This window comes from Emydura macquarii, unplaced genomic scaffold (assembly GCF_026122565.2).
Source record: "Emydura macquarii macquarii isolate MOO-44397 ecotype Brisbane River unplaced genomic scaffold, CSIRO-AGI_Emac_v2 contig_450, whole genome shotgun sequence".
Taxonomy (NCBI): Eukaryota; Metazoa; Chordata; order Testudines; family Chelidae; genus Emydura; species Emydura macquarii.
In genome coordinates this window covers 12,708,093-12,731,720 of record NW_027130587.1, presented here as the reverse complement: position 1 = coordinate 12,731,720, position 23,628 = coordinate 12,708,093, and the positions used below count along the sequence as shown (strand labels likewise).

At 41.2% G+C, this 23,628-nt stretch overlaps 3 protein-coding genes across 4 annotated transcripts in view; 2 read left to right on the top strand and 1 right to left on the bottom strand.

The window, feature by feature from the left end:
* The window catches only part of NLK (nemo like kinase), a 107,719-nt gene extending 98,282 nt beyond the window's left edge, over nt 1-9,437 (top strand). Inside the window, exons 8-11 of the mRNA XM_067538033.1 lie at nt 1,591-1,677; nt 3,553-3,751; nt 7,059-7,152; nt 7,708-9,437. Coding sequence (XP_067394134.1) covers nt 1,591-1,677; nt 3,553-3,751; nt 7,059-7,152; nt 7,708-7,762 — 435 coding nt within the window. The 3' untranslated portion in view covers nt 7,763-9,437. The remainder of the gene's footprint in view (nt 1-1,590; nt 1,678-3,552; nt 3,752-7,058; nt 7,153-7,707) is intronic.
* Nucleotides 9,438-13,115: 3,678 nt separating this feature from the next.
* TMEM97 (transmembrane protein 97) lies at nt 13,116-18,053 on the top strand. Its single transcript, XM_067538029.1, is given in 4 exon segments — nt 13,116-13,178; nt 13,180-13,323; nt 15,397-15,541; nt 16,402-18,053. Coding segments are annotated over 4 exon segments (603 nt in total). The 3' UTR covers nt 16,653-18,053.
* Nucleotides 18,054-18,430: 377 nt separating this feature from the next.
* On the bottom strand, nt 18,431-23,322 carry IFT20 (intraflagellar transport 20). 2 transcript variants are annotated; one of them, XM_067538031.1, is made up of 5 exons: nt 23,055-23,322; nt 21,269-21,428; nt 20,124-20,209; nt 18,844-18,947; nt 18,431-18,642 (listed from the first exon to the last, which is right to left on the bottom strand). In XM_067538031.1, exons 2-5 carry the CDS (start codon nt 21,393-21,395, stop codon nt 18,561-18,563), a joined length of 399 nt encoding a protein of 132 aa, XP_067394132.1. In that variant the 5' UTR covers nt 21,396-21,428; nt 23,055-23,322; the 3' UTR covers nt 18,431-18,560. The 2 variants fall into 2 exon arrangements, with proteins under 2 accessions (XP_067394132.1, XP_067394133.1); XM_067538032.1 differs by lacking the exon at nt 23,055-23,322 and adding an exon at nt 22,942-23,016.
* Nucleotides 23,323-23,628: the final 306 nt, after the last annotated feature.

The window sequence follows — 23,628 nt, the reverse complement described above, 5'->3', positions numbered from 1 at the left end:
CCATAAGTTAGATTCTAGACGTCTCAAATTGGGCACCCAAAAATAATGAATACTTTTGACCTTAATATCTGTGTTTTACCTCCACATTTGTAAGATGGAGATAATACCCCCCTCACCTCAGAGAGCTTTTGTTAAGTTAAATTAATGTTTGTGAAGCACTCCAATATTAAGGTGATTTAATGCAGAGTTATTAATTCTTCCTTCAGAGCAAGATTTGAATAGTGTACAGTAAATAACTTAGGGCCACATATTGAACAATGAAGCTAAAACAAGATATTGAATAGCTGCTCATTAATCGAGCACCATCTCTCCTGTGCACTGAATGAGGTGCGCATACAAGATGCAGTATTCAGCTGCTTATCTGAACTATGTACTGTCGGAATCCCTTTCTTATCCCCCCATATCTCAGGAGTGAACAAGCAGGGCTTTGTCAGCACAGCTGCAGAGAGCTGCCATAGGACCTGTGACACCCAATCACGGCAGGCACAAGGTGGAGGGAAGGCTGTGGTCCTGGCAGGGCAGAGCAGAGTCCTGGCTGGAGGTCTCTGCTCTGCCTTGCACCTTGCATCTGCAGCAATCAGGTGTCACCAGCCATGCCTCCGCACAGGGAGCCCTCTGCAGCCCCACTGTTATGGGACTGAGTGAATGGGACAGAGGAGGACGAGCCCCTGGCCGCAAGGGACTTCACCTTGCTTCTGAATGGCTCTCTCGATTTTTCCCAAACTCTGGATTATTCAAATAAAATCCATTCCCTTCGTGCTCATTTCTAGTAAGATGATGCATTTCTAAAATAAAATAGAGCATCACAAAGTGTTGTGGTAATAGTGGTGCTGCAATAGGCTGTTCAGAAAAACTCAGAATCTTTCAGCAATAGGTGCGGTGGTTGTCCATCCAAAATCAATATATACTGATAGTTGCTACACAGTGGTATCTGAGGTACCCCAGATACTTAGAATATGAAATATAGGGCAATACTGTCAATTTCATGTGGTAGCTGGTGATAAATGTTGACTTCTGAATGGCTACCAGTATATAAACTGACTTGAGGGGGAAATTGAAATAAAATTGCAATTCGGTCTAAAATCTTTATTAAGGAAAAATAATGTATTACTTTACATTCAGATGTGCTGCGTTCAGCCATAACAATGATATTCATGTTTGAGGTTCATAGTTTCCAAGGCCAGTAGGGATCATCATGATCTGTATATCACAGGTTGTAGAATTTCCCAAGAATAATTCCTTTTGAACTAGAGCATAGCTTGGGGAAAAAAATCCAATCTTGGTTTAAAAATTGCTAGTGATGGAGAATCTACCATGGTAAATGTGCCAATGATTAATTACCCTCACTGTTAAAAATTTGCACCTTATTTTCAGTGTGAATTTGTCTTGTTATACCTTTGTCTGCTAGATTCAAGAGCCTCTTATCAAATATTTGTTCCTCGTTGTAGGTGGCAGACAAGGTGCATTTTCCTTTCCGCAAAATGTGTATTCTTGGTAACTGATATAATAAGCACTGTTTTAAACTCTTATATTATACAGAATTGATATAACATGACTTGGACTTCAATACTCTTTTCCTCTCTTTTACAGCCATCCCTTCCTGTCCTATATACACTTTCCAGCCAAGCTACACATGAAGCAGTTCATCTCCTTTGCAGAATGTTGGTCTTTGATCCAGTAAGTCTTTTTATTTGATATACAACACCATTTAAAATGACATATCTTGTTATATTTTGCATAGATGAACATCGTGGATAAAGGATTGATTTTTGTTGGGTTTCTTCTATACCACCATTTTCGTGCCTTCTGTTCTGCAAAGTCCATATGAGTAGTTCTGTGGGCATATAGAGTACACTGAACAATCTGGAGTTCATCTGCAAAAAATAGGCTCCCTTTTAAAGAAAGAAGGCACGGAACCGTGGCATACGAGGGTGTTTGTGAATCATGCCATTTCCCCCCTAGATTAGTTAGGTGTAGGTAGCTGAATGTTAGATACTTTGATTCAATTCTAATCAGTGATGCGTGGGCATGCATAGTCGTGTAACATGAAAATTTCCTTCTGTATTAGACACACCATCACATAGGGAATTTTTCAGCATGGGCTTGTCTTTCTAAATAGAATCAAGCCCTTGCTGGTGGGGACTTCAGCTCTTGGACTTACCCTGCAAGTTTGTCATTTCAAAATTTGAAATCTAAGTTTGTAGTCATTACAGCACTTCCACCTTGAGAGGAAAATCCTTAAAATTGCAATTGAATAAGATAAGAAAGGCAAATGATGACTGTGCTGAGAAGCAGAGAGCCTGCAGTTGATCATCAGAGTGGTCAGAAGGCGGTATCTTTGCTTTCAGCAGAAAATATTGTAAAAGCTTTTAGCAAACGAAGGACACAGAAATTAAAACAAACAAATGAAATGTTAAATAGTAACTGATTTACATATAACCTGATTCTCAGAAGCACTGACACCCAAAAATCACATTGAAGTCAGTGGAAGCTGTGGGTGCTCAGCATCTTTGAGAATCAAGCCAACAATCCGAAGAACAGGTGCTGTATACTCTGACATTTCAAGAGAGGAGACTGTGTTGTCTAGTGGCTAAAACAGAGCCAGGATGCTTGAGTTCTATTTCTAGCTCTGCCACTGACTTGCTCAGTAATTTTGGGCAAGTCACTTCACCTTTCTACTGTTTTTAAGTCTTCTGTGAGATGAGAATTTAATTATGCTTTGCGTTTGCAATAGCAGCTTCCATCATAAGATCTCAAAGCATTTTACAGAAGTGGGTATTATCCCTCATTTTACAGATGTGGGGAATCAGAGACATGGAAAGATTAAGTGGCTTGCTTTGTCACATGACAGCCGGTCTCAGCAAGTTGGAAATAAAATGTAGATCTTCTAACCAAAGTCCACTGCTCTAACCTCTAGGTCATCCTAGCTCCTTTACTGTACTCCTTCAACAACGGTACTGTGAAACTTAATGTGTAAGGTGCTCATAAGGACCTCAAAGGCACATGTTTAAGTCAATTGACTTTAATGGTTGTAAGCGTGTACTTCACTTTATGTATATGCTTAAGTGCTTTTGCTCAGTAAGACTTGAACTTAAGCATATGTTTAAATGCTTTGCCGAATAGGTGCCTGTACCAGCATGAAGGATTCTTTACTATGGTTAACCAAAATGCTCCCTAATACTTTTATTGAAGCACTTGCTGAAATAAATTTCAATGTTAAAAGTAATTATTGTGAGGCGTATTTCAGAAAAGTTTGTTTATAGCATAATTTTCTGATATCGGGTACTACATAGAAAGGTTAATATATATAATAGATATATGTGTGTACACAGACTGTATATAGAGTCTGTATCTTACACTGCTTGTTTTTAGTAATATACTCCCCCTAGTGGTGTAATTAATCAAAAATAGAAAGAAGCTTCTTAAGTACTGTATACTTAATGTGTGATTTAGAAACCATTGGGGGTGAATTTGTGGGAAAACATTGTGTACAACACAAGGTACTGAAAATACTTTGTTACAAATACAGTGTTTTTTAATTTAATATTTCAGTCCAAAAGAATATCCGCTAAGGATGCCTTAGCTCATCCGTATCTTGATGAAGGGCGGTTGCGATATCACACTTGTATGTGTAAATGTTGTTTTTCCACCTCTACTGGAAGAGTTTATACCAGTGACTTTGAACCCATCACTAATCCCAAATTTGATGACACTTTTGAAAAGAACCTCAGTTCTGTTCGTCAGGTGAAAGGTGAGTATCATTCACTCTTCATGTTTAGGTTTAGGTTTAGATCGCCCTACTCTATCATGAGCAGTACATAGTTGGAATTGGGGATCCCCACGGTATGTAATGAGCCAGCCACCTTGACCCATTAGGTCTTTTCTTGTGGTCATCAGTGGAATTGCAATTTCTCAACCAAATAACTTTTTTTTTCTTACTGTTTTGATAGAGAGAATGCTATAAAATAGTTGGCATATGGGAAACTATTGATTTCTGTCCTTGCTGGTATTTTCTCCTGAGTTGACAATCCATATTGGAGAATGGTGTGGGGGAAAGGTGGTATTTTAGCAGGGAATTCTAGAAGAAAACATCACAGCTAGTGTAAGGAAAAGAGTGTATGTCTCAATGACTGTGCTCAGCCTTTATCCACTAGTAGTTTGCAGAAGCTGGATAGTTTCATAGTACTGCCACTTAATTCTGTCTATCACGGTCTGTTCACATTGATACTGCCATGTCAAATGCCTTAAAAGCAACTGCCGTCATAAGCTCTTTTGCTGGTGCCATTCCATGGATCTGGCAGTGGTACAAGGGGCACGCTCTGAGTCTTGACATGCCATGATGAGCAAAATCAATTTTGATGCCTGAAAGAAGGAACTACTGGTGCGGAAGGTTACTAAACACTAGCAGTTGTTCTATGCCACTAGAGACTTGAAGTCCGATCCCAACATAACAAACAAACCAGAATAGAAATGTTGGGTTTTTTAAACATGACCCAGCAGTATATCATTGCCTTGGGAGACTGAATGGGGACAAAGGAGGAGCCAGAGCATGAATAGGGATTTAGTTTTACAAGAGTTATCCCCAGTACATTCCTTTCAGACAAAATTTAGATGGAATAACGTATGCGTTTCTGAGGCAGAAGAAATTTTTTTTTCTTGTTTCATAAGTAACAAATATTCAAGAATAATCATTTTAGGAAAAATTAATCTCTCTCTCTCAAAATAAATTACCCACAATACTGCCATGACCTCTTGAGTTATCTGCCCTGTTGGGTACTCATGTTTCGGAAACTTACCAAGTTTTTGCTCGTGTGAATTTATATAATTTTCTTTGATCCAATCACACTTCCCCTTCTCTCACCTCGCTGTCCAGCCCTTCTCAGTGATGTACCTCCTTCTGCTGTGCTTTATGTAATCTCACGCACAGCCAAAAATCAAGCTGGAGAACTGTTCTCGCTCCTCTTAATTTAATTACTCGAAGGCTGCCAAAAAATAGATATGCGTGCAGAAGGCTTGTTAGACTGGGAATCTGAAATACTAAAATGAGAAAATTTCAATTAAAACATTGATTTTAAAAATCCTTACTATGTGCCATAAACACGATCTGTGTCTAATTTTAATTTCATTAAGTTTATATTTAAATGCCTCAGCAGAGAGGTATAGCTAATATACTGCCTTATACGTATATAGAGAGAGCGGTTTCCAAAACTGATTTTTATTAAGGATTTTTATGAGCATTAGTACCTTTTTGTTTTTAAACTAGGGAACAAACGAAGGTACTACTTTGTGCCTTGTTTGGTGTTAAGATGCAAGCAACGTCAGCTCACGAAGCAACCGTGTACTGTTCTGATGAAATAATGCCAATCTATTCAAGAATAAAAAGAATGCCGCGAGGAGGCCCGGCTTCTTGCTACAGCCCACAGGGCCCATGCAAAAATGGTACTTGACGCAGGCATTCTTTCTCCTAACTTACATATCTATTGTGACATGCAGCTGCAGATCCTATCTTGTACGCTGGTATCACATGGGGTCTGACTTTTACCTGTTTTTAATTTTACTGTGCTCTCGAAAGCCCTGCAGTTCGTTGACCTATTACGTGGATCTGCACTCTCAAACTGCTGCAGATATGCCAGGTAGAAAGAAATACCTGCTCCGTTATAGGCAACATAACTTCCATCCTCCTCCTCCCAATGAAGTTGTGCATGTAAATTTGGGAAAAGCATGGCATGTGCCTGGCAGAGATCCTTCCTAGGTGGGAATGGCAGATTCTTCTCACATGTGATGAAGCAATAGCCAGTTAGCAGCATCATAACTCCTGGCAAATACCTTGTGTTTAAAAAATATTTTTTTAAAAATAACCCCACACACCTCCTCTCAGTTAATCATTTTATCTGTATAAAAATATAGCCCCTCTTTACTCTGCTGCTTATTACGTCTGCACAGGATTTCCTAGGGCAAGGCCACGTTTGCAATGTCAGATCCTGCTGCTTAAAGCTGTCAGGCCAGTGATGTGGGAGAGCTGCAGCACTTTGCCAGCATCGATGGCCCTGTCATACATCTAGTATGTTTGCAGTGTTATGGTCTTGTTGGTCCCAGGATATTAGAAAGACAAGGTGGGTGAGGGAACTTCTTTTATGGAGCAACTTCTGTTGGTGAAAGAGACCAGCTTTTCAGCTTAGAGCTTCTCTTTCACCAATAGAAATTGGTCCAATAAAAGATATTCCCTCACCCACCTTGTCTCATACACCTAGTAATCGGTATCTCCTGCAAGCATTCACATCCAAGACAGAGTACCAGTATTGTACTTGCGTGGCAAGGGGAAAACAAATCAATCCTCACAGGCCAAGAGGAACTCTGCATACATTACCTGCCTGTGCATCTCTTTAGGCAGGAGAAAAAATGGCAAATTGCAGAGATGGAAACAGGGCAGGAAGGATGTCTTCCAGGAGAGGACTCTGGTATGGAGTTTAAGTAAAGGGCACCGTGCAGGGGTTTGCGCAGTTGTCAGCAATCCCTGATGGGAGTTTTCAGAACATCTGCAGATTAAAGACTTCAGTACTTCCTTTATAAATGTAATACCGGCAGTTGCTGTTTTTTTGTTTACCAAACTGCACTCATCAGCGAATCTGGATGCAAAAGTTTCTATTTTCAGCTCTTTTATATACTAATAAAAATATAGTAGATGCTAGGGTTGTGTTCTCCATGCATGCAACTCCAGTTAACATTACTGAGAATTTTCTGCAATTCAAGAAATTGCACTTAAATTTTCATATTCAATCCATAGTCTACCATCAATTAGTGTTTTAGTAGGGGTGGGTATTTATTTTACTTACTTTATTTCAATGTATATATGAAAGTACCATGGGCATTTGTGGTATTTGGCAGGATACATCAGACCGGGGGTGTGGAAACTGGGTGACTTTTTTTTCCTGCTCTTGTCCCCAATAATCTTATTGCATGTACTCTCACCAAAGAAAACCATGTTTGCTTCCAATCTGCATTGCATCGAATTGAAGCAAAAAGTACTAACCGAATGGTGTCAATTGTTTCCTGTACAGAAATAATTCATCAGTTCATTTTGGAACAGCAGAAAGGAAACAGAGTACCTCTCTGCATCAACCCTCAGTCTGCTGCTTTTAAGAGCTTTATTAGGTAACTGTATGTAATCACATCTGATATTCATTCACATTTCTTAGTCGTACAGCATTTGTGATGCATCTGAAATGTTTTTAAATTTTGAATTAAGGGGCGTGGGGAAATTTTCCATATAACTGCCTTCTGCCAATAATAGTCTAAACATTTATGGTTAAACTTAAAAGTACTTTTATTTAGGTGATGCTGAACTTCAGTAAAACATGTAAAATATTCAAGTAATAGATCCTCTGTCTGTGAACAGATGAAAATGTAGATAGCATGTAAAGTTTAAAATGGAGAGATTTTGTATATTCAAGAGATATTCTAATTTTAAAAGTGCACTGCAAAAATATTAAAATGAAATAAAATGATGAATGGGGAACCATTCAGAAAATGAGCAATTAAGGCTAATGACAAAAAGGTATGCTTCTATATTTTAATGTAAAAGGTTATTGATCTGAGTTTTTAGAGGTACAGTAAATGTTGGTTTCCCAATTGAACTTTGTTTCTGCTGCTGCTTGTCTGTGACCCGTTGCAAATGAACGCTGATTTTCTGTTTTCGTTATATTCTAGTTCCACTGTTGCTCAGCCATCTGAGATGCCGCCATCTCCACTGGTTTGGGAATAAAAGTGGAAGATGATATACTACTGAAGATGTAATGTAGCTTTCCACTGGAGTCTGGGATTTGCAATTCTGGAAGTTAATCATGCTTGTACTGTAATTTTACTAATGAAGTTTTAAATTAACAACCACTACTTGTATGATACGAATAATATTTAGAGATGTACTAGACTTTTAATCTTGTAAAGTGGTTGTGCTTTTAGAAGAAAATATTTTACCCAGAGTTGCACATGTTTTATGAATTCTTGTGCAGCTGTGATGGCTCAGCTCGGAACAAACAGAGAATTGAACCAAATTTTGGGGAGGTTATGTTTTTTGTTTTGCTTTTTTAATTGAAGTGAGATTGTAAAAAGGATAGACATGCGTTTTGATATTGAGCCATTCCTGAAGATTTTGGGTTTTCTAAAATTAAGGAATACAGAGAACTTGATTGTGACCAATCATGAAGTCTCATCAGATGACAGTGACCAGACTATATGAATGGACATGTCACCTGATGATCAAATCCTATAAATAGCTTCTCACTAGAGCTGTGATGGTGATGTGTGCTGTTCTAAAATCAAATGTTGTGAGTAGAGAGAATGAGTTTGTGATTAGGAGAGAATAAACTTCTGTTTCCTTACCCAGTATAAATATATATATATATATTTAATCTATTTTTATTAGAAGTTTTTCTGCTCTTTCTTACATAAAACCCCCAAGCATGCATCTTCTGTGTGTGTAAATAATTCCATTTATGGGCTAATTTCAAAGAATCCCGACATCATTGCTGTATAGAGAGAAACTAGCTTGCACATTTTAGGTCTGTGAAATTTTGTGAGAATTTTTTCCTGCACTGGACAGTTGAGAAGAAAAAAAAAAAAAAGAAAGAAAGAAAAGAAAAGAGAAAAAACAGCACATAGGGAATTACGTTAATTGTGTTTGTGTCTTTAGGCAAAGCTGTGGAAGTCTTGAAATGTCACAGTAGTAAATAACTTTTGTTTCTTTTTGGCTAATTCTTTTTTCTGTTGGAACACTGAATTATTCTGTGCATATGTATATATGAACACAAATTGAAGGCCTCTACCTCCTGGAGTATACAACTTGGTTTGTTTACCTCCACATGATTATTATTTTTTTTTAAGTTCAGTGTGGAGACTTGAAACTTGAATGTCCCTTCCAACTTTTATATTTAAAACAAGACAAGAAAATTGAAGACTGTTTTTCACCTGTACAAAGAAATACTAATGGATGGTCTTAAATTTTGAGCATTGGTCTGGGGAAAAACCTTGTTGTTTGTTATGGACAATTAACTGTTAAAGTTATTGTAAGTTATCTGTATTTAGCAGAGTATTTTCAACAAGAGTGATCTGGGCTGAAATTGGAGACTATTAGTAAGTTATGTTTGGAAGTTTTAACTTCAATGAAGTAATTATTTGCTGTGAAAGAGACAAACATTGAATTACTAAACAAAGATGATGCGATATCTTTGTTTTTTATGAGGCTCTTGAGAATAAAACCAACTGAAACATTTCGATTCACTTGAATGAGAAACGTGTTTAAAAGAGCCCACGAAGACACTGGTATGAAAGGTAAAATCTCAGAGGTTGGTCAGTTACTGTGGCACACTTGCTGGTCACTTTGTAAAATGTAGATTTGAAGTACAGTGGTGAAAACATTAAATGTGACATTTGAAAAAGAAGTGATGTTATCTCTTCATTTCCTGACTCACTCCACCCCTCCCCCCCAAAAAAAGCATGCTAACTTTTCAGTGATTCTAAACTTGATTTAATACTGATTTAATTACTGATTTAATACTATAGTTTAAAGTGAAAAGACTTTAAAGCCTCTTGAGTTGGAGGGGATGGTTTATTTGATATATTGACTTTTTATGAAGCATTCAGTTACTCTGATTATTTTCTGAACTTTATTGCAACATTTGATCGTGGATGAAGCTGAGAACTGCCGGTTTAATGAAGAATAAATAAGAAATTGGTTTACACTTAAATATGTGGGCGGGGTTAAAGCTGCGCACTCAAGGATGGTTGGTCCTACTTTGTTTTTTCTTTGTTTGCAAAATCAACATAATTCTTTCTTTCAAAGCAAAAGCTTTAATGGATTTTCTGGACAACTAATGTAAGTAGCCCAGCATTCAGCTGCGTTGCATTAACAAACCAGAATGGAAAGCATTTCACACGTTTCATGGTTATGAACTGTTCAAAGATTCAAGCAAGTAACTTACATAGTTACAACTGCTAGAACCCACAAGAAATAGAATAATCTTATAGCTGGGGAAGGATAGCCTCATGGCTTGAATGTAAGCCTGGAAGAAGGTCTGGGTTCTGTTCCCAGCTCTGACATGGGCTTCCTCCCTGACTTCAGAAAATTCATGTAACCTCTCTGCCTCAATTTCTTCATGTTATGATGATGAGCTAAATGTCAACATCCTTCAGAAGATGGTGGGGATGTCACATCACTGTTTCACGTATGGATATCAGTAAGCTGGTTTCAGTTAATTTATTTGGTACTACTTTTGGTAAGCCAATGCAGCTCACTCAGTTCTGCTTTAGCGTAGGTTTTCAGTTTTCCCTGAGTGTGGGTTATTTTCAATGCAAATGTGAAACTGATTGCTGTTATAGCTGCTCTCTCCTTCCGTGTTCTTGATGCAAGGTATTGTAAAGGGTTTACTTCATAATGTTATGAATAGTAATGTCCACATTGTGCATCTGAACAACTCCTGTTGGAACCAAATTGCCAGAGCTTCCTCTGTAGGTCTTTTCAATAAACACACAAGGAATAAAATCATGTTGTTAATCAATCTGCATTGGACCAAATGTGGGACAGGCACCCTTAGGAATGAGTATGCACATACATAGGACAAGAGTTTTAAAATGTGTGATGACCTGAACATTTTCTGTAGCCTCAGTTTCTTGGTTCTGTAGATAAATTACAATTAAAATGAGAGCACCAGGTGCTGTGTCTGTGGGACAAAAGTAGTAATTCTAGGACTAAAATGAGAAGCATTCATATAGATTTAGCTATTCTGCATAGGTCTTACTCTGAGTACTAATTAAAAATGTGAAATCCTATTGCAATACCTCTTTGCACCCTCTTTGTATCCAGTAAGGCTAAAATCTAGTTTATCCATTGACAGTGATTTTGAATTTTCAGGGCTGCATGTTAAGCAGTTTAAATTCCTGTTGGTATCATTGTACATTCGATTAAACAATATTGTAACGACTAATCTCTACACTTCCTGACTTCAGTTCATGCTTCTCCTTTATTAGTTTTGCACTGATAAGGGGTGCAGAATTAGCAAGCGCTGAAAAGTAATTTTAAAACAAATGTTTTTGTTACCACAAAGATGCAAATTGACAAATATACTGCAGGGGGTGGCTTCTCGGGGGGGCAAGAAGAGAGAGAACAAGAGCAGGAAAAGATGCAAAAATGGACACATATTGGAAATCCTATGCTCACGGTACACACATCTAGCAGGTGCTTTGGATGAAGGCAAGCCTATGGTAGGGAACAGCACCAAAGACACAAGATAAACTGTGTAGGAGTTGATTAATAGTATCCATCCCCCAAATCGATCGTGAAATATCATTGACTGGCTGCATGCTGATTGGCTTAGAGAACAAAGCTATTCTCTACTTTAACCAGTTTTTGAGCAGCTCATCCACAAAACTACAGTTTTCAAAAAGGACCTAAATTTAGGAACTGGCTTCTTGAATTAAGTGCAGGTTTTTTTAGTGAAAAAATAGTGATCCAACAGTCTGGCTGGCATATAATCATTTTGTATAATTTACTCTATTGTGATTTAGTCATTATTTCTACATGTACTAGTTGCATCATATTGGCTTATTGACTAACCCGATAGGTTTAGTAGGTTTTGGGGATGTATTTGCAAATTACACATAGGTGTATATTTTTCATAGCCTGGAAAAGAGATGACTAAGGGGGGATGTGATAGAGGTCTATAACATCATGAACCATAGAATCATATAATATTAGGGTTAGAAGGGACCTCAGGAGGTCATCTAGTCTAACTCCCTGCTCAAATGGTGTGGAGAAACAGAATTACTCACTCACAAACACAAGAACCAGGCGTCACCCAATGAAAGTAATAGGCAGCAGGTTTCAAACAAATAAACAAAAGGAAGTACTACTTCCCACAATGCAGTCAGCCTGTGGAACTCATTGCCAGGGGATGTTGTGAATGCCAAAACTATAAGTGGGTTCAAAAAAGAATTAGATAAATTCATGCAGGATAGGTGTATCAATGGCTATTAGCTAAGATGATCATAGATGCAACCCCATACTCTGGGTGTCCTAAGCCTCTGACTGCCAGAAGCGGGGAGGGGACAAAAGGGGATGGATCACTCACTGGTGTCAGTCTACTCAGTCAAGGAGTATTTCTGTTCTTGAAAGCTTTGTTTACTATCTGTATTAAGGGAAGACGTGTACAACCACTGCACAATAATAACCTGAGACTTAAACTGGATCTTTTAACACAGTCAACTTCCAGTTCAGGAAAGGAATAACACCAGCTGGGTGACTTGAAGTAAACCTATAAATAGTTTGGGGGGGAGGGGGTTAAAAATGTATGTGCGAAATAGGAGCACAACCTGCTACTGGGAAGTGCACTGGTACTAATTCAGAAACTCCTGCACGAAGAGTTGAGATATTCAAAGCACTTTTAGGACATTTAGACACATCTTCCCCTCTTAGTGCTGGGGATCCTGCCAAACCACTTCAGTCTGCTGAAAATTCTTATCCAGGAAGCAGTTAACTAGTGGGACAGCCAGAAAGCATAAGGTCTGGGAAAAGTAAAAGAAATCAGTGTGAGCAACAGTATATTCAAACCTGATAGCATCTTAAAAGAACCTGTGATTCTTCTGCTAATCAGAAATTCTTATTTATAGGATGCTTTTGAAAATCTAACCCCTGTGACTTAACTGCACTGGTCCCGTTGAAAGTCAATGCTACTTTGTTCTCCTGAGTCACTAAGATGCTTTTGGAAATCCGTAACAGTGTGCATGTGTCGTATGCAAACAGTACTTCTGTCTTTCTGCTACCCACTTCAGAAGCAAGCTGCTAAACCCTGTGCTGCATTGTTGGATGAGGGCTTGAATACAGTTGGGTTTGTTGAGTTGGGTACTGAAGATCAAACCAGTATTTTTTCCTCACCACGCTGTGAAAATGTCTTTAAGTCTTTAAAATAGATGGTAGTGCAAATATAGTAAGTTATTCTCCAGCTAAGTGATATGGGATCTGCTTTAAGGGAAGGAAGGCACATGTTTTGACTTCAGCAAAGTGAGTGGCCCTTTAAATTGTGACGTCCCCCAGCAGGAAACCCAGCCCACCGAGAGGGCAGCCAATGGGAGCCAGAGGCAGATGGCGTGTTGCTGTCTTTTTTCTGCCAAGCTGACTCCTGCTGCCAGCTGCACTGCACCAGGGGAGCTATGGCTGCTGTCACAGGCTTCCTGGAGTGGGTGTTTGCCCTCTATTTCCTCACCCACATCCCCATCACTTTAATGATAGACCTGCAGGCTCTTCTGCCTGGAGCTGGCATCTACCCGCAGAGTGTAAGTAGCTGCCAGGGGTAAATCTGTTGGGATTGTCAGAGAGAAAGGGCTTGGGGCAGAATGCTGTGCACGGGAGGGTTTGGATAGCAGTGACTTTATGCCTAGCCTGTAGCTTGAAAAACCTGATCTCGCTGCATCTTTGAGAAAAGGCTCAGCTCCCCTTCTACAATGTTAATGTCACTAGACTGCTATTCTCTTACAGCCCGAACAGGAGTCAGTGTTTTACAGTAGCACTTAGCTTCCATCTAGTATTAAGTATAAATATAGATGAAGAGTAGATCTTCTGCCCAGCTCATTAGTTTGGGGTTGCTCGGATAAATTTCACTTTGGTTAGTTCACCAGGACACAGGCCAACTGGCCTTTTCAAAGAATCCATTGAAATCCGTGCAAGGTTCCTCTGCCAATTAAGGCTTGGTCTACACTTACCCCGGCCATGTGGCGGCAGTTGATGGGAGTTACGCGAACTACGCAGAAAACGTGCGTGACTCCCCTCGAGTGCCGTGTTTCTCTTCCGCGCGCCGTCTTCACTGCACTGCGCCGCTTGCAGGGGTGGATTAATAGAGTTGACTTCTGGATCGACTGAACGGGTCTTCACTGACCGCTCAGTCGATCCAGATAGGTCGATCTGATGGCGGCGACTTTTTCACCGTCCGTGTAGACATAGCCTTTACATCTACACCATGAGACAGACAAAAGCAAGAAACCTCCCTGCTCAAATCTCTTATTTTTATCTTCCCAGCATGCTAAATATTGCAGAGGTCTAATCCAGCAGTACTGGAGTATCTGGGTGACAGAACAGATTTCTTTTGTCTCTAGCAAAGCACCATGTGTTACTGCTTGTCTTTAAAAAGTTAATACCGTGGAAGAGAGAGACTGGAAGAGTTAGAGCAGGGTACCGTGACTGTTCATTGATTGTGTCTTCTGTAACACTGACCTCATGATTCAGTACATCTATTTTCTGAGCGAAACCCCACCATGAGTGTGAGAGAGACAGAGCTAATTGGTTCCCAAAATGTAGAGCCAGTCATATTTCATATGAACAATCAAAGTACAATACGAGTTGTGTAGTAAACCTTCATTTGTTGTTGTTGTGGTTTGATCAATACTATAGAAAACTATAAATACAATCCGTATCCGACAACTTTAGACAGGGACATGAGGCCATTCGCTCAGGCGGTCTTAACTTTTCCTCGTTACCTGAATGAGTTCAGTGGTGGCTGTCTAGCAGCTTACTTAGTGAATTTGATTTCTGCCTCGCGTTGGTCAATCAGGAGGCCTCTTCCATTTTAGAAGCCATATTGTAATTAAAAATTAACTAGCAAATCTCAATGGACTTTCAACCACAGGACTTCTAAGGAAACCACGTTTGAATTTACTTTTCTATCATTTAACTTGTTTGCACAGGGAGCTGGGACAAAAACCTTTTTAATAGGGCTGTTTAAACACCATGGGCCAGATATACAAAGGTATTTAGGCTCCTAAAGATGCAGATGGGAACTTAGTGGGAGTTACAAAAGCACCTAAGTGAATTAGGCTTTGAACTCCTATTATTTATGATCAGAGTGCCTAGGAGCCCCCATGGTAAACCAGGACCCTGCTACGCTAGGTGCTGTACAAACATTCACTTCTGTGAATTCCACTAGGCACCTGGTTGCATCTTGGGATGCCTAAATACCTTTGTAAATCTGTCTCTGCATGGCCTCACAGTGGCAGGGCCAGGAAGAGTGGAATTCAAGGATCTTTCCTCTCTCTGTTAAACTTGCTCTCTATGTGGAAAAAGACGGCTCAGGAGTGGTCTGTGGCTGTGTGTAAGACTGTCATAATCCCGAGAACGTGTGGATTAAAACGCTGCAGAATTTAATGTATGCTTAAGGAGTGCTTTCACCACTTTGGGAGGCTTTAGCAGAGTAATTCCCATTAACACTAATAGTTGCACAGCTGAAGATGAGCCAGTATCTTTAAAAATGTTTCTCTTGCTGTAATGATGGCTCTATCTAATGGGTCATTTAAAATGCCTTGTTTCTATTTGCAGTGAATGTGAAGTGTATTAATCTGTTGTATTTTTTCCTTAAGATGACACAGTGGTTAAAATGGTATGCGATTACCTTTAAAGATCCCATGATGCTGGACCCCCCGGCATGGTTTCAGTCGTTTATATATTGTGAAGCCTTCTTACAAATGCCTTTCTTTCCCATTGCAGCCTATGCATTCTTAAAAGGTGGGTACAGAAGGAATGCAAGAACAATGTTGTGCATGCAGTCTTCTTGCAAATATTCATTTTTATATGGTACAATTTATTCCGTAAATTTAAGCCATTACAAATATATCATGTGCAGGTCCTTTTTTTTTTCACTAGGCATTTTGCCTCAGTAAGGAATGTAGAATAGAGTCTGCAGGAAAATAATTTAATTAAAATAAAAACAGGAAAAAATATTCTTTCACTGATGCTTGTCAAGCCTGGCAGAATACCTTTCTTTCCCACATCAGAGAACTTTATCTTAGCTATAAACCTAGGATTTTTGGTTTAACAGGGTCTACTGGGGACAAAACAAGTCTGTTAGGACATGGGTCTTTTATTCCAGGCTCTGCCACAGACTTCTTGTATGACCTTGGGCAAGTCACTTAACCTCTGTAAAATGGGTATTAATGATAAACGGCATCTACACAGTACCTGGTGGTGGACCAAAGAATATAATTCTTGAATCAAGTCTGCGTGTCTATTTTTTTTTATGATGAAAATATTTTACCCACTTGCTTTGAAGCTTTGATGAGATGTCCCAGGACTCCTACCCGAATCCTGTATTTCTAAGCTTCCATTTGGCATGCCTTGTGCTGCCACTCTTTCACCTAATAAAACCAGATTCGTTTTCCTGCTACCATATAGTCCTTGCAATTGAGGCTCGTGCTGTCTCGGTTAATTTTCTGTTAATACCTAACATTTTTTATAGCACTTTTCAGTAGTAGATCTCAATGTGCTTTCACCATCTTTAATGTATTTATCCTAAGGCTGTTGAATGCTGCCCTCTTCTTTCAAACCTTCAAACAAATGTTTATACTACTTCTCTGCCTTGAATGCAGGTGGCTGCAAATGGATACGGACTCCGGCAATTATCTACTCCACTCACGTAGCTACAACTCTGTTTCCTATCCTTGCACACATTCTGTTTTACGATTTCTCAGCGTCCAAGCACCTGGGTCCGGAGACCCAGTATGAACGCCTTACTCTGTTATCCATATATGTGCCATATTTGCTGATTCCAGTTCTGATCCTGTTTACCATGTTGTGCAGCCCCCAATACAACCAGGTGGAGAAGAGGAAAAAGAAATAATGGTGAATGGAAACAGCTTAAAAATTGAGCCATCTCTGTCCTCTGAACCTACTCAGTCCAGGTCCTGTGAGAGAAGTGCCCATCTACACACTCTGCTGCCACACTTCACACCAGTATGAGTCCCACATGAAAGGCCTGAATTGGCTGAAAGTTACTGATCTTCCCAAAACAAGGATCCTAGCAGCAACCCCCCATGCTGTACCTGCTTCTGGGGCTAGGGGGACCTAACTTCTCCAGCGCTGTCAAACTGGTGCGTTTCAGCAGTGCTAACAAAACGAACGTAAAGCCTTTGACGTGCAATACTGAAAATAGAACATCGCACTTCCATTCTGCCTCCCTTTCAGCTGCTCTCCTCCTAAAAAGACCATGGTGAATATGCCTGCATGCGAAACCACTGATTTCTCTCCTGATTTCTGCCCTGGATCCCATTTGAGAGGGCCCCCAAACCTAGTGATGGTGTGACCTGTGCATGGGGTCGCAGTGCCATTTAAGGTTGGCCCGTCCACTCCTCCATTTGCATCTACAGAGGGGCAAATGGGCCAAACCTGAGTGAGGCAGCATCCTATTTTTAGCCACTTGAAATGCTGGGTGTAAACTGCAGCCGCATTTGGAATGAAAGGCATTCCAGTTACAGAAAATGACGAGCGCTCATGTTGTCTGTTCCAGTTCGCTTCTAAAAGCTCTGAGCTTTAGAATCTCAATTGTGGTAATAGCAGTTGCTTATGATGTCAAGGACTATTCTGTCATTGAAAGTATGTTTTGAATGCTTATCCTGGGTGCAGTGGTTTAAATGACAGAGGCCAACCTTTTCATACCTGGTTGCCTACAGTTAGGTGTACAAATCTATGTATAAGCATCCTGACTTCTATTTCAGGTGCTGAAACGCCGGTTGACCTTAATGGGATTTGTGGGTGCTCAGCTCTTCTGAAAATCAGACCATTCAATTTTCGATATCTAATTATGGATTTTGGAACCTGACTTTAGACAATCATTATCGAAACCCGTTTACAGTTAACATCCGCCCATGTCACAAAGAGTTCAGGATGGTCCATCTTATTAATTGGCAGCTTATTTCACTGTTAAAAATTCCCAGGAAACCGGTGTTCTGAACATGAGTCTGTAAGTGTATGAGGAGATATTTTGCCTTAGACATAATCTGTCTTTTGAATTCTGCTCTATGTTTTCCAATTTTGGATTGCCATTTGTGGGTTTCGTTAATCACAAACTTGTATTTGTTTTTGTTTTTTTAACTGGATGGCAATTCTCTTCTACTCAGCCAAAATAAAAACAAACTGTTCCTGCTTCTTAATAATGTTGTGTTTTGTGTCTGTGTAGAAAAAATGCATGAAAATGCATGTAGAAAAAAATACATGAAAAGCTGTATTTAGTGAACGATGAATATGACAATCCAGTGAACTAGTTAAATACACCTAAAGAAAACAATCTCTTAAAAAACCCAAAAATTATATAAATAATGAAAGCAGCTGATTTTTGGCATGTCTAAAAACAATCTGAAAATAAAGCAACTTCTAACTTCTAAAAATGATAATTTATTTCCTGATTTCTCTGAAAGTATTCTAACCTAAAAAAAAAAAAAAAAAAAAAAAAAAAAAGCCATGTAACATAGCATAGTGTCCATTCAAAGATGAATTCAATTCAAACTACTGACCATACACATTTTTTAAAAACAAGTGACAGGATATAACTTCTTATTTACACATCCGTGGAACACCCCGCCTTTTTGCCATTATAATTGAAGTTCACATAGTATTAAAAAATTATTTTTTTTGTCTTTATGCTTAGTGCTTTGCTTACTCGTACATAATACAAAATTGCGTGTGTTTGGAATCATCAGGATACTGGAAAGGTACAAGTTTTCCAGGTCAGTTGCTGTTGGTCTTAAATCCTTTATTTCTGAAAAATGAATTGGTCAATGAATTCGTTCTGGTCAGCTTCTATTTTACAGAGGGTTTCATACTCTACTCGGTATCTGAAAGAGAGAGGGGGAGAGAGAGAGAGGTTACAACCTGTATTTAGAGTTTAAATGGTGGGACTGAATTTCTAGGCCTCAAATGCAGTGATACTAATCAATATTTGTCATGTTTGTTTTGTTACTATCTGTCCTTCCAAAATATTAAACCAGACTCCTGGAAAGTTATCGGTCTCGGCCTCATGTAACATCTTCACTTACCTTTCCAGCTGCATTTTCTTCTCCGTTATTAAAGCCTGAAGCTGCTGTTGCCGAGCCTCTCTTTGCTTTGCTATAGACTTTAGTAAGTTCCGGGCGCCAATTGCCTGTTGGAAAGAAGATTGGGTTTTTGTAATACAGCTGGATCGTTTTGTTTTAACCACTGGCATTTTAAACAACTTTTCTATCATTTCTAACACATCAACTTTCCAAGTGGTTTTAATAAATAGATTTCAAGGAAGATCACATCGTGATAGTTGCCCTTCAAATATTCACTACTGTGACTGACCCAAGAAGAGTTATCTATATTTATGCCACTTTGTAGTAATCTCATTGTTTAGACAGAGACCCTACAAATTTCTCATCTTTACTACCTGTAGAATGTCACACACAAGTTGTGTGTTAATGCTTTAAGAGACACGCCAGATCTGAGATCATAACTGGCTCAGCCCAGCTCTGTTAAGGTACAAGTATTATCACCATTTTCCAGCTGGGGAAACTGAAACCAACAGGGTTGATGACCTGCATAAGGTCACAGAAGCACCAATGGCAAAGCCAGGTCTAGAAATATTACTTGATCTCTGGTTGATTGGGGCGAAGGAGGAATAGTTAAGCGCAGAATTGACCATTAGTTCTGAACTTTTTCCAACATAAGTGTATGTTTGTGGGGTTTTATTAACACACCACATGTTCACGCTTGTTCCTAGACTGACCTATAAAACACAGATCTTAGTGACATGTATTTCTACATATGCATCAACAATAAACTTCACAAATGTAGCTGTCAAGATGTGTATAAAAAACATCTTTGTTTTCTAATCTGCTGCTTCCTTCTGCCAGATGTTTTCATTGAGGGCATTGCCCACTGGGACACGTCAGAAGCTGAAGCTTCATGTCCCATGCACTCCATTTTGGCCCCACTGAAGGAAAATACTGGTTAGAAAGAAGAAATCTGCTATTTACATGCAAAGATAATTGACAAGCTGTTGGGCTGGGAAAAGACTAGCACCAGGAATGACATGACACTTTAATGAGCTTGCTTGTGTTGTGTGCCACTGGCTAATAGTGGTCCTTTAAGCCCTTGGGAAGGAGCAACTATGATGTTAATCTGAAAATAGCTGGTCGAGCAGTTAACACCTAACAGGTCACTAAAACAGTGTATATAATACCAATTGATTAAATAGCTACAGATTGCTCACACTGTATAGTAAGGAGGCAGGGGCTGGCTTTGCATATAGTACCGGACAGAGTATTTCATGGGTCAATAATTAATTGCACAGTACCTTCATCTTCTCATTTTCAGCTGCTTTTGCTAGTTGATCAACAAGTTCTATTAAACTACCTACTATTTTCTGAAACTCGGCAATTTCTGCAAAGGGAAAAAATTCTATGTTTAAACTAAAAGTACTCATAAAAATGACACCAACATTCTTTTACTACAGCACTTGAGTGCTTTACAATCAGCATTTCTTAATGCTTTATGTTCTTACAGCATTTTTTTAAATAGCTTGTACTAGGAATATGTTTGTTTTAAGATCTTTGTTGCTACTAAACTTAAGGTGGAGAAGAGGAAAATAAAATGAAAGACTACGAAGCATTAATGAGATTTGGAGTTCTTTACTAGGCCATCTAATCTTAATCTGACTTCCCTATACTCTTGTTTATTTAGATCCAAATTTAAAAAGAGATGCCTACACTAGGATAGGTGCCCTAACATAATCATACAACTGAAATTCACAAAAACAAAGTTGCTCTAAAATGGTCATAGATTTTTTTTCACCCCGTTAACAAGACACTGTTGGAAGATAAAAGACCATGTGACAGTGTCTGCACAGTAGACCCACTGCCCATACTGACTTGTCAGCTTCAGCAAACATTTGTAAATTGTGTCAAGTGTTGTGTACAGGGGAAAAATCAATATTATCAGTTTCATATACAGGATTTATTTCAGGAACCAGCTTGGCAGGCAGAAACTGAGCTCCAGGTCCGGTTTCTTTTACAGGGAACCGCCTCTGAAGGGCACTGATGTTGTGTGTAACTGATGTGAAAAGCCAGAAGTAACAAGCTATCATCTTAATGCTCTCAATGAATAAAAAGGCTTCTAAAAACGAAAGCAGACCCCTGGCTTGGACTCTCTGAATACATCCTTGCTTCTTTTCACTGCTCTTACTCTTGCCATCAAAGAGCTGGATGCTTGTTTTCAAGCAGGCTGACAACAAAACTATTTGATGTGATTTAGGGACAGACATACGGCATTGTTTCTAAATTCCATCTGTGAATGGTAATTATTTCCATTTTTGTCATTAGATGAACTTATTTTTTAAAAATAGCAAAAGGCCCTCCAGCAGCAGAAGTAAAATTTAGACCTGATGTTTAGTATTGCTGAGAGCTTGTCCTAGGCAGAGCCAATAAATGGGAAAGAACTCACTGTCCACAAAAGCTTTGCATTCTTCTTTGAGTTCAATTGTTTGTTGTGCAACCTCAGGGTCCAAGATGCGTAGTTTATTCAGCTCATCAAAGTGAAGACTTGCATCGCCTAGAACGTCTTTGGCCATATCTGTCCCGCTTCAGGATACAGCGTAGAAAGCCTGGTAGCAAAAACGATGCAAAAGGGGGCGGGAGGGAGTGAACAGCATGTAAATAAGAGCATTAACTTAACAGCAGCTACCCATGGGAAAGATTCATGGGATTGTAGCAACAGAGGGAAGTGCAGATAAACAGCTATTATATGACTCAAGATGTCCCTTAGAACCACCCCAAAAAAAGCACAGCAGTTATTAACCCCCTAGACAAGCTAAACCAGAATTGTAGTATTTGGGACATTTAAACAAAGGTGTATTTAAAAAAAAAAAAAAGTTAATTTATGCAGCAGGTTTCTTCTCAGCCACTCAGTCAATATCAGAGCAAGGCCGAACTTTTAACTTGTATAGTTCATCCCAATGCCCAGGAAGAATCACAGTCAGATACGTCCCCTCGAGCACCAGGAGCTGGTTGTTTACAGGGGAAGTTAAGGCAACTGGAACATGGTGCAATGAGAAACAGCTGTCTGGGCACTGGCTCTATAAATTATGTATGCACCAAGCTGCTTCTCTCTGTGCAGTGGGAGATTGAGTGAGGCCAACCGTTAGCACTTAATCTGTCCTCGTGCCACTGCAGGAAATGAAGCCGGCAAACCAAGGGCAGGTGTTGATCCGCCACATGGCAGCAGTGGCGATGCTGAGCAGAACCCGGTACCCTGAGGAGTAGAGGAGCCGTCCCAAGTTTACAAGGCAAGGCTAAGAAATGTCCCTGACTCCAAGGGTGTAACTGAGTCTGCCAGGAGAACGTCACCTGACTTTCTATCTACCGCCTCGTGCCAGCTGCGGGAGGGGGACGGGTGGGCTTGGGCTGAACTCGCATCTAGCCGCATTCGACTTTCCACAGAGGGTGGGGAATCTCAGAGAACACGGCGGGGGCTCTCTGACCTTGCCTTCACAAAGGATTTTCTGCAGTCCCCCCACCCCCACCCAGGTGCAGCCCCAGCCTTGGTAGCACTGGTGAGCGGGCTGGTAGTGTTGATCCTGGGGTGCTGTGTTGTGTCCCCCCTCCCGCTGCCGTGACCTGCACTGCATGGCGCTGACAGGGCTGGTTTGTGCGGATGGTCCCAGCCCAAGTCTGAGCGCGACAGCGGGCAAGTGTCAGAGAAGCCTTGTAGCAGGACAAGGACTGGGGGGAGGGGGAGTTTGGCCTAGGGGGTAGAACAGGGCGTCAGGACTCCTGGCTACTCATCCTGGCTCCGCCCGTGACCCTCCATCTATGCCTCAGTTTCCCCATCTGTGTCCGGGGCAGAAGCTGCTGCCCCACCTCTGCAGGGCTTCTTATGGGGCTCGCTGGGGCGGTCGTCAGAGCCCATGGGGGGGGGGGGGGGCAAGGCCCTCCTGTCTCCCCCCCCCCCCAGCCTGCCTGTGTGTGATGAGGCGGGGGGGGGGACACAGGCCAGGCTGTGCCATGAGCATCCTAAGCCGGGCTGTCCCTGCGTGGAGCAGGGAGCAGAACCCAGGAGTCCGGGAACCAACCAACGCCCCCCCCCCCGGTCCCCTGGGCCCTCCAGCCGGTCTTTACCTGCCGGCCTCCGCCCCGGCTCGCAGCACCGCTCCCCCCGCCCCCCCCACTGCGGCCTCTGGCTGCCACGGCGACAGCCCCGGCACCCCCCCCCCCCCCCCCCCGGAACGTACCATTCGCGGGGAGGGCGGCGCGTTGCATCATGGGAGCTGTAGTCCCAAAAGGGTGGGGGGTGCTCCAGCCTGCCGCGGGCTGACCCCCGCCTCCCCGCAGTCACAGGAACGCCCCGCCCGGGGTGACCCGAGGCCCGACGTTATAGGGACAGTCCGGCTGGTCAGGCTGTGTCTCAGGCAGGCAGGCGCCTAGCGCCCCCCCGTCCCGTCCCGTCCCGACCCGCCGTGTCACACGGGCCGCACCCGGCTCCAGCTCGCCCAGGAGCTGCCTCCGGCGGGGCCACGTCTCGTTCAGGGACCGCCTACAGCCCCCCGCCTGCCGCGGACACTGCTCTGCCCTGCACCGCCCCACCCCCCCACACTGCTGTGACAGACAGACAGCCAGACACACACACACACACAGAGCTGTGACAGACAGACACACACACTGCTGTGACACACACACACGCCCTGGGCTGTGTGGGAAAGAGCTGGGCGGGGACACCCCCGGGCACGGTGGGAGTCACACGGAGTCAGTACATGGGGCAGCTGCTGTCGCATCCTGGCCTGTGCAGCGCCGAGCCCCTCACACCAG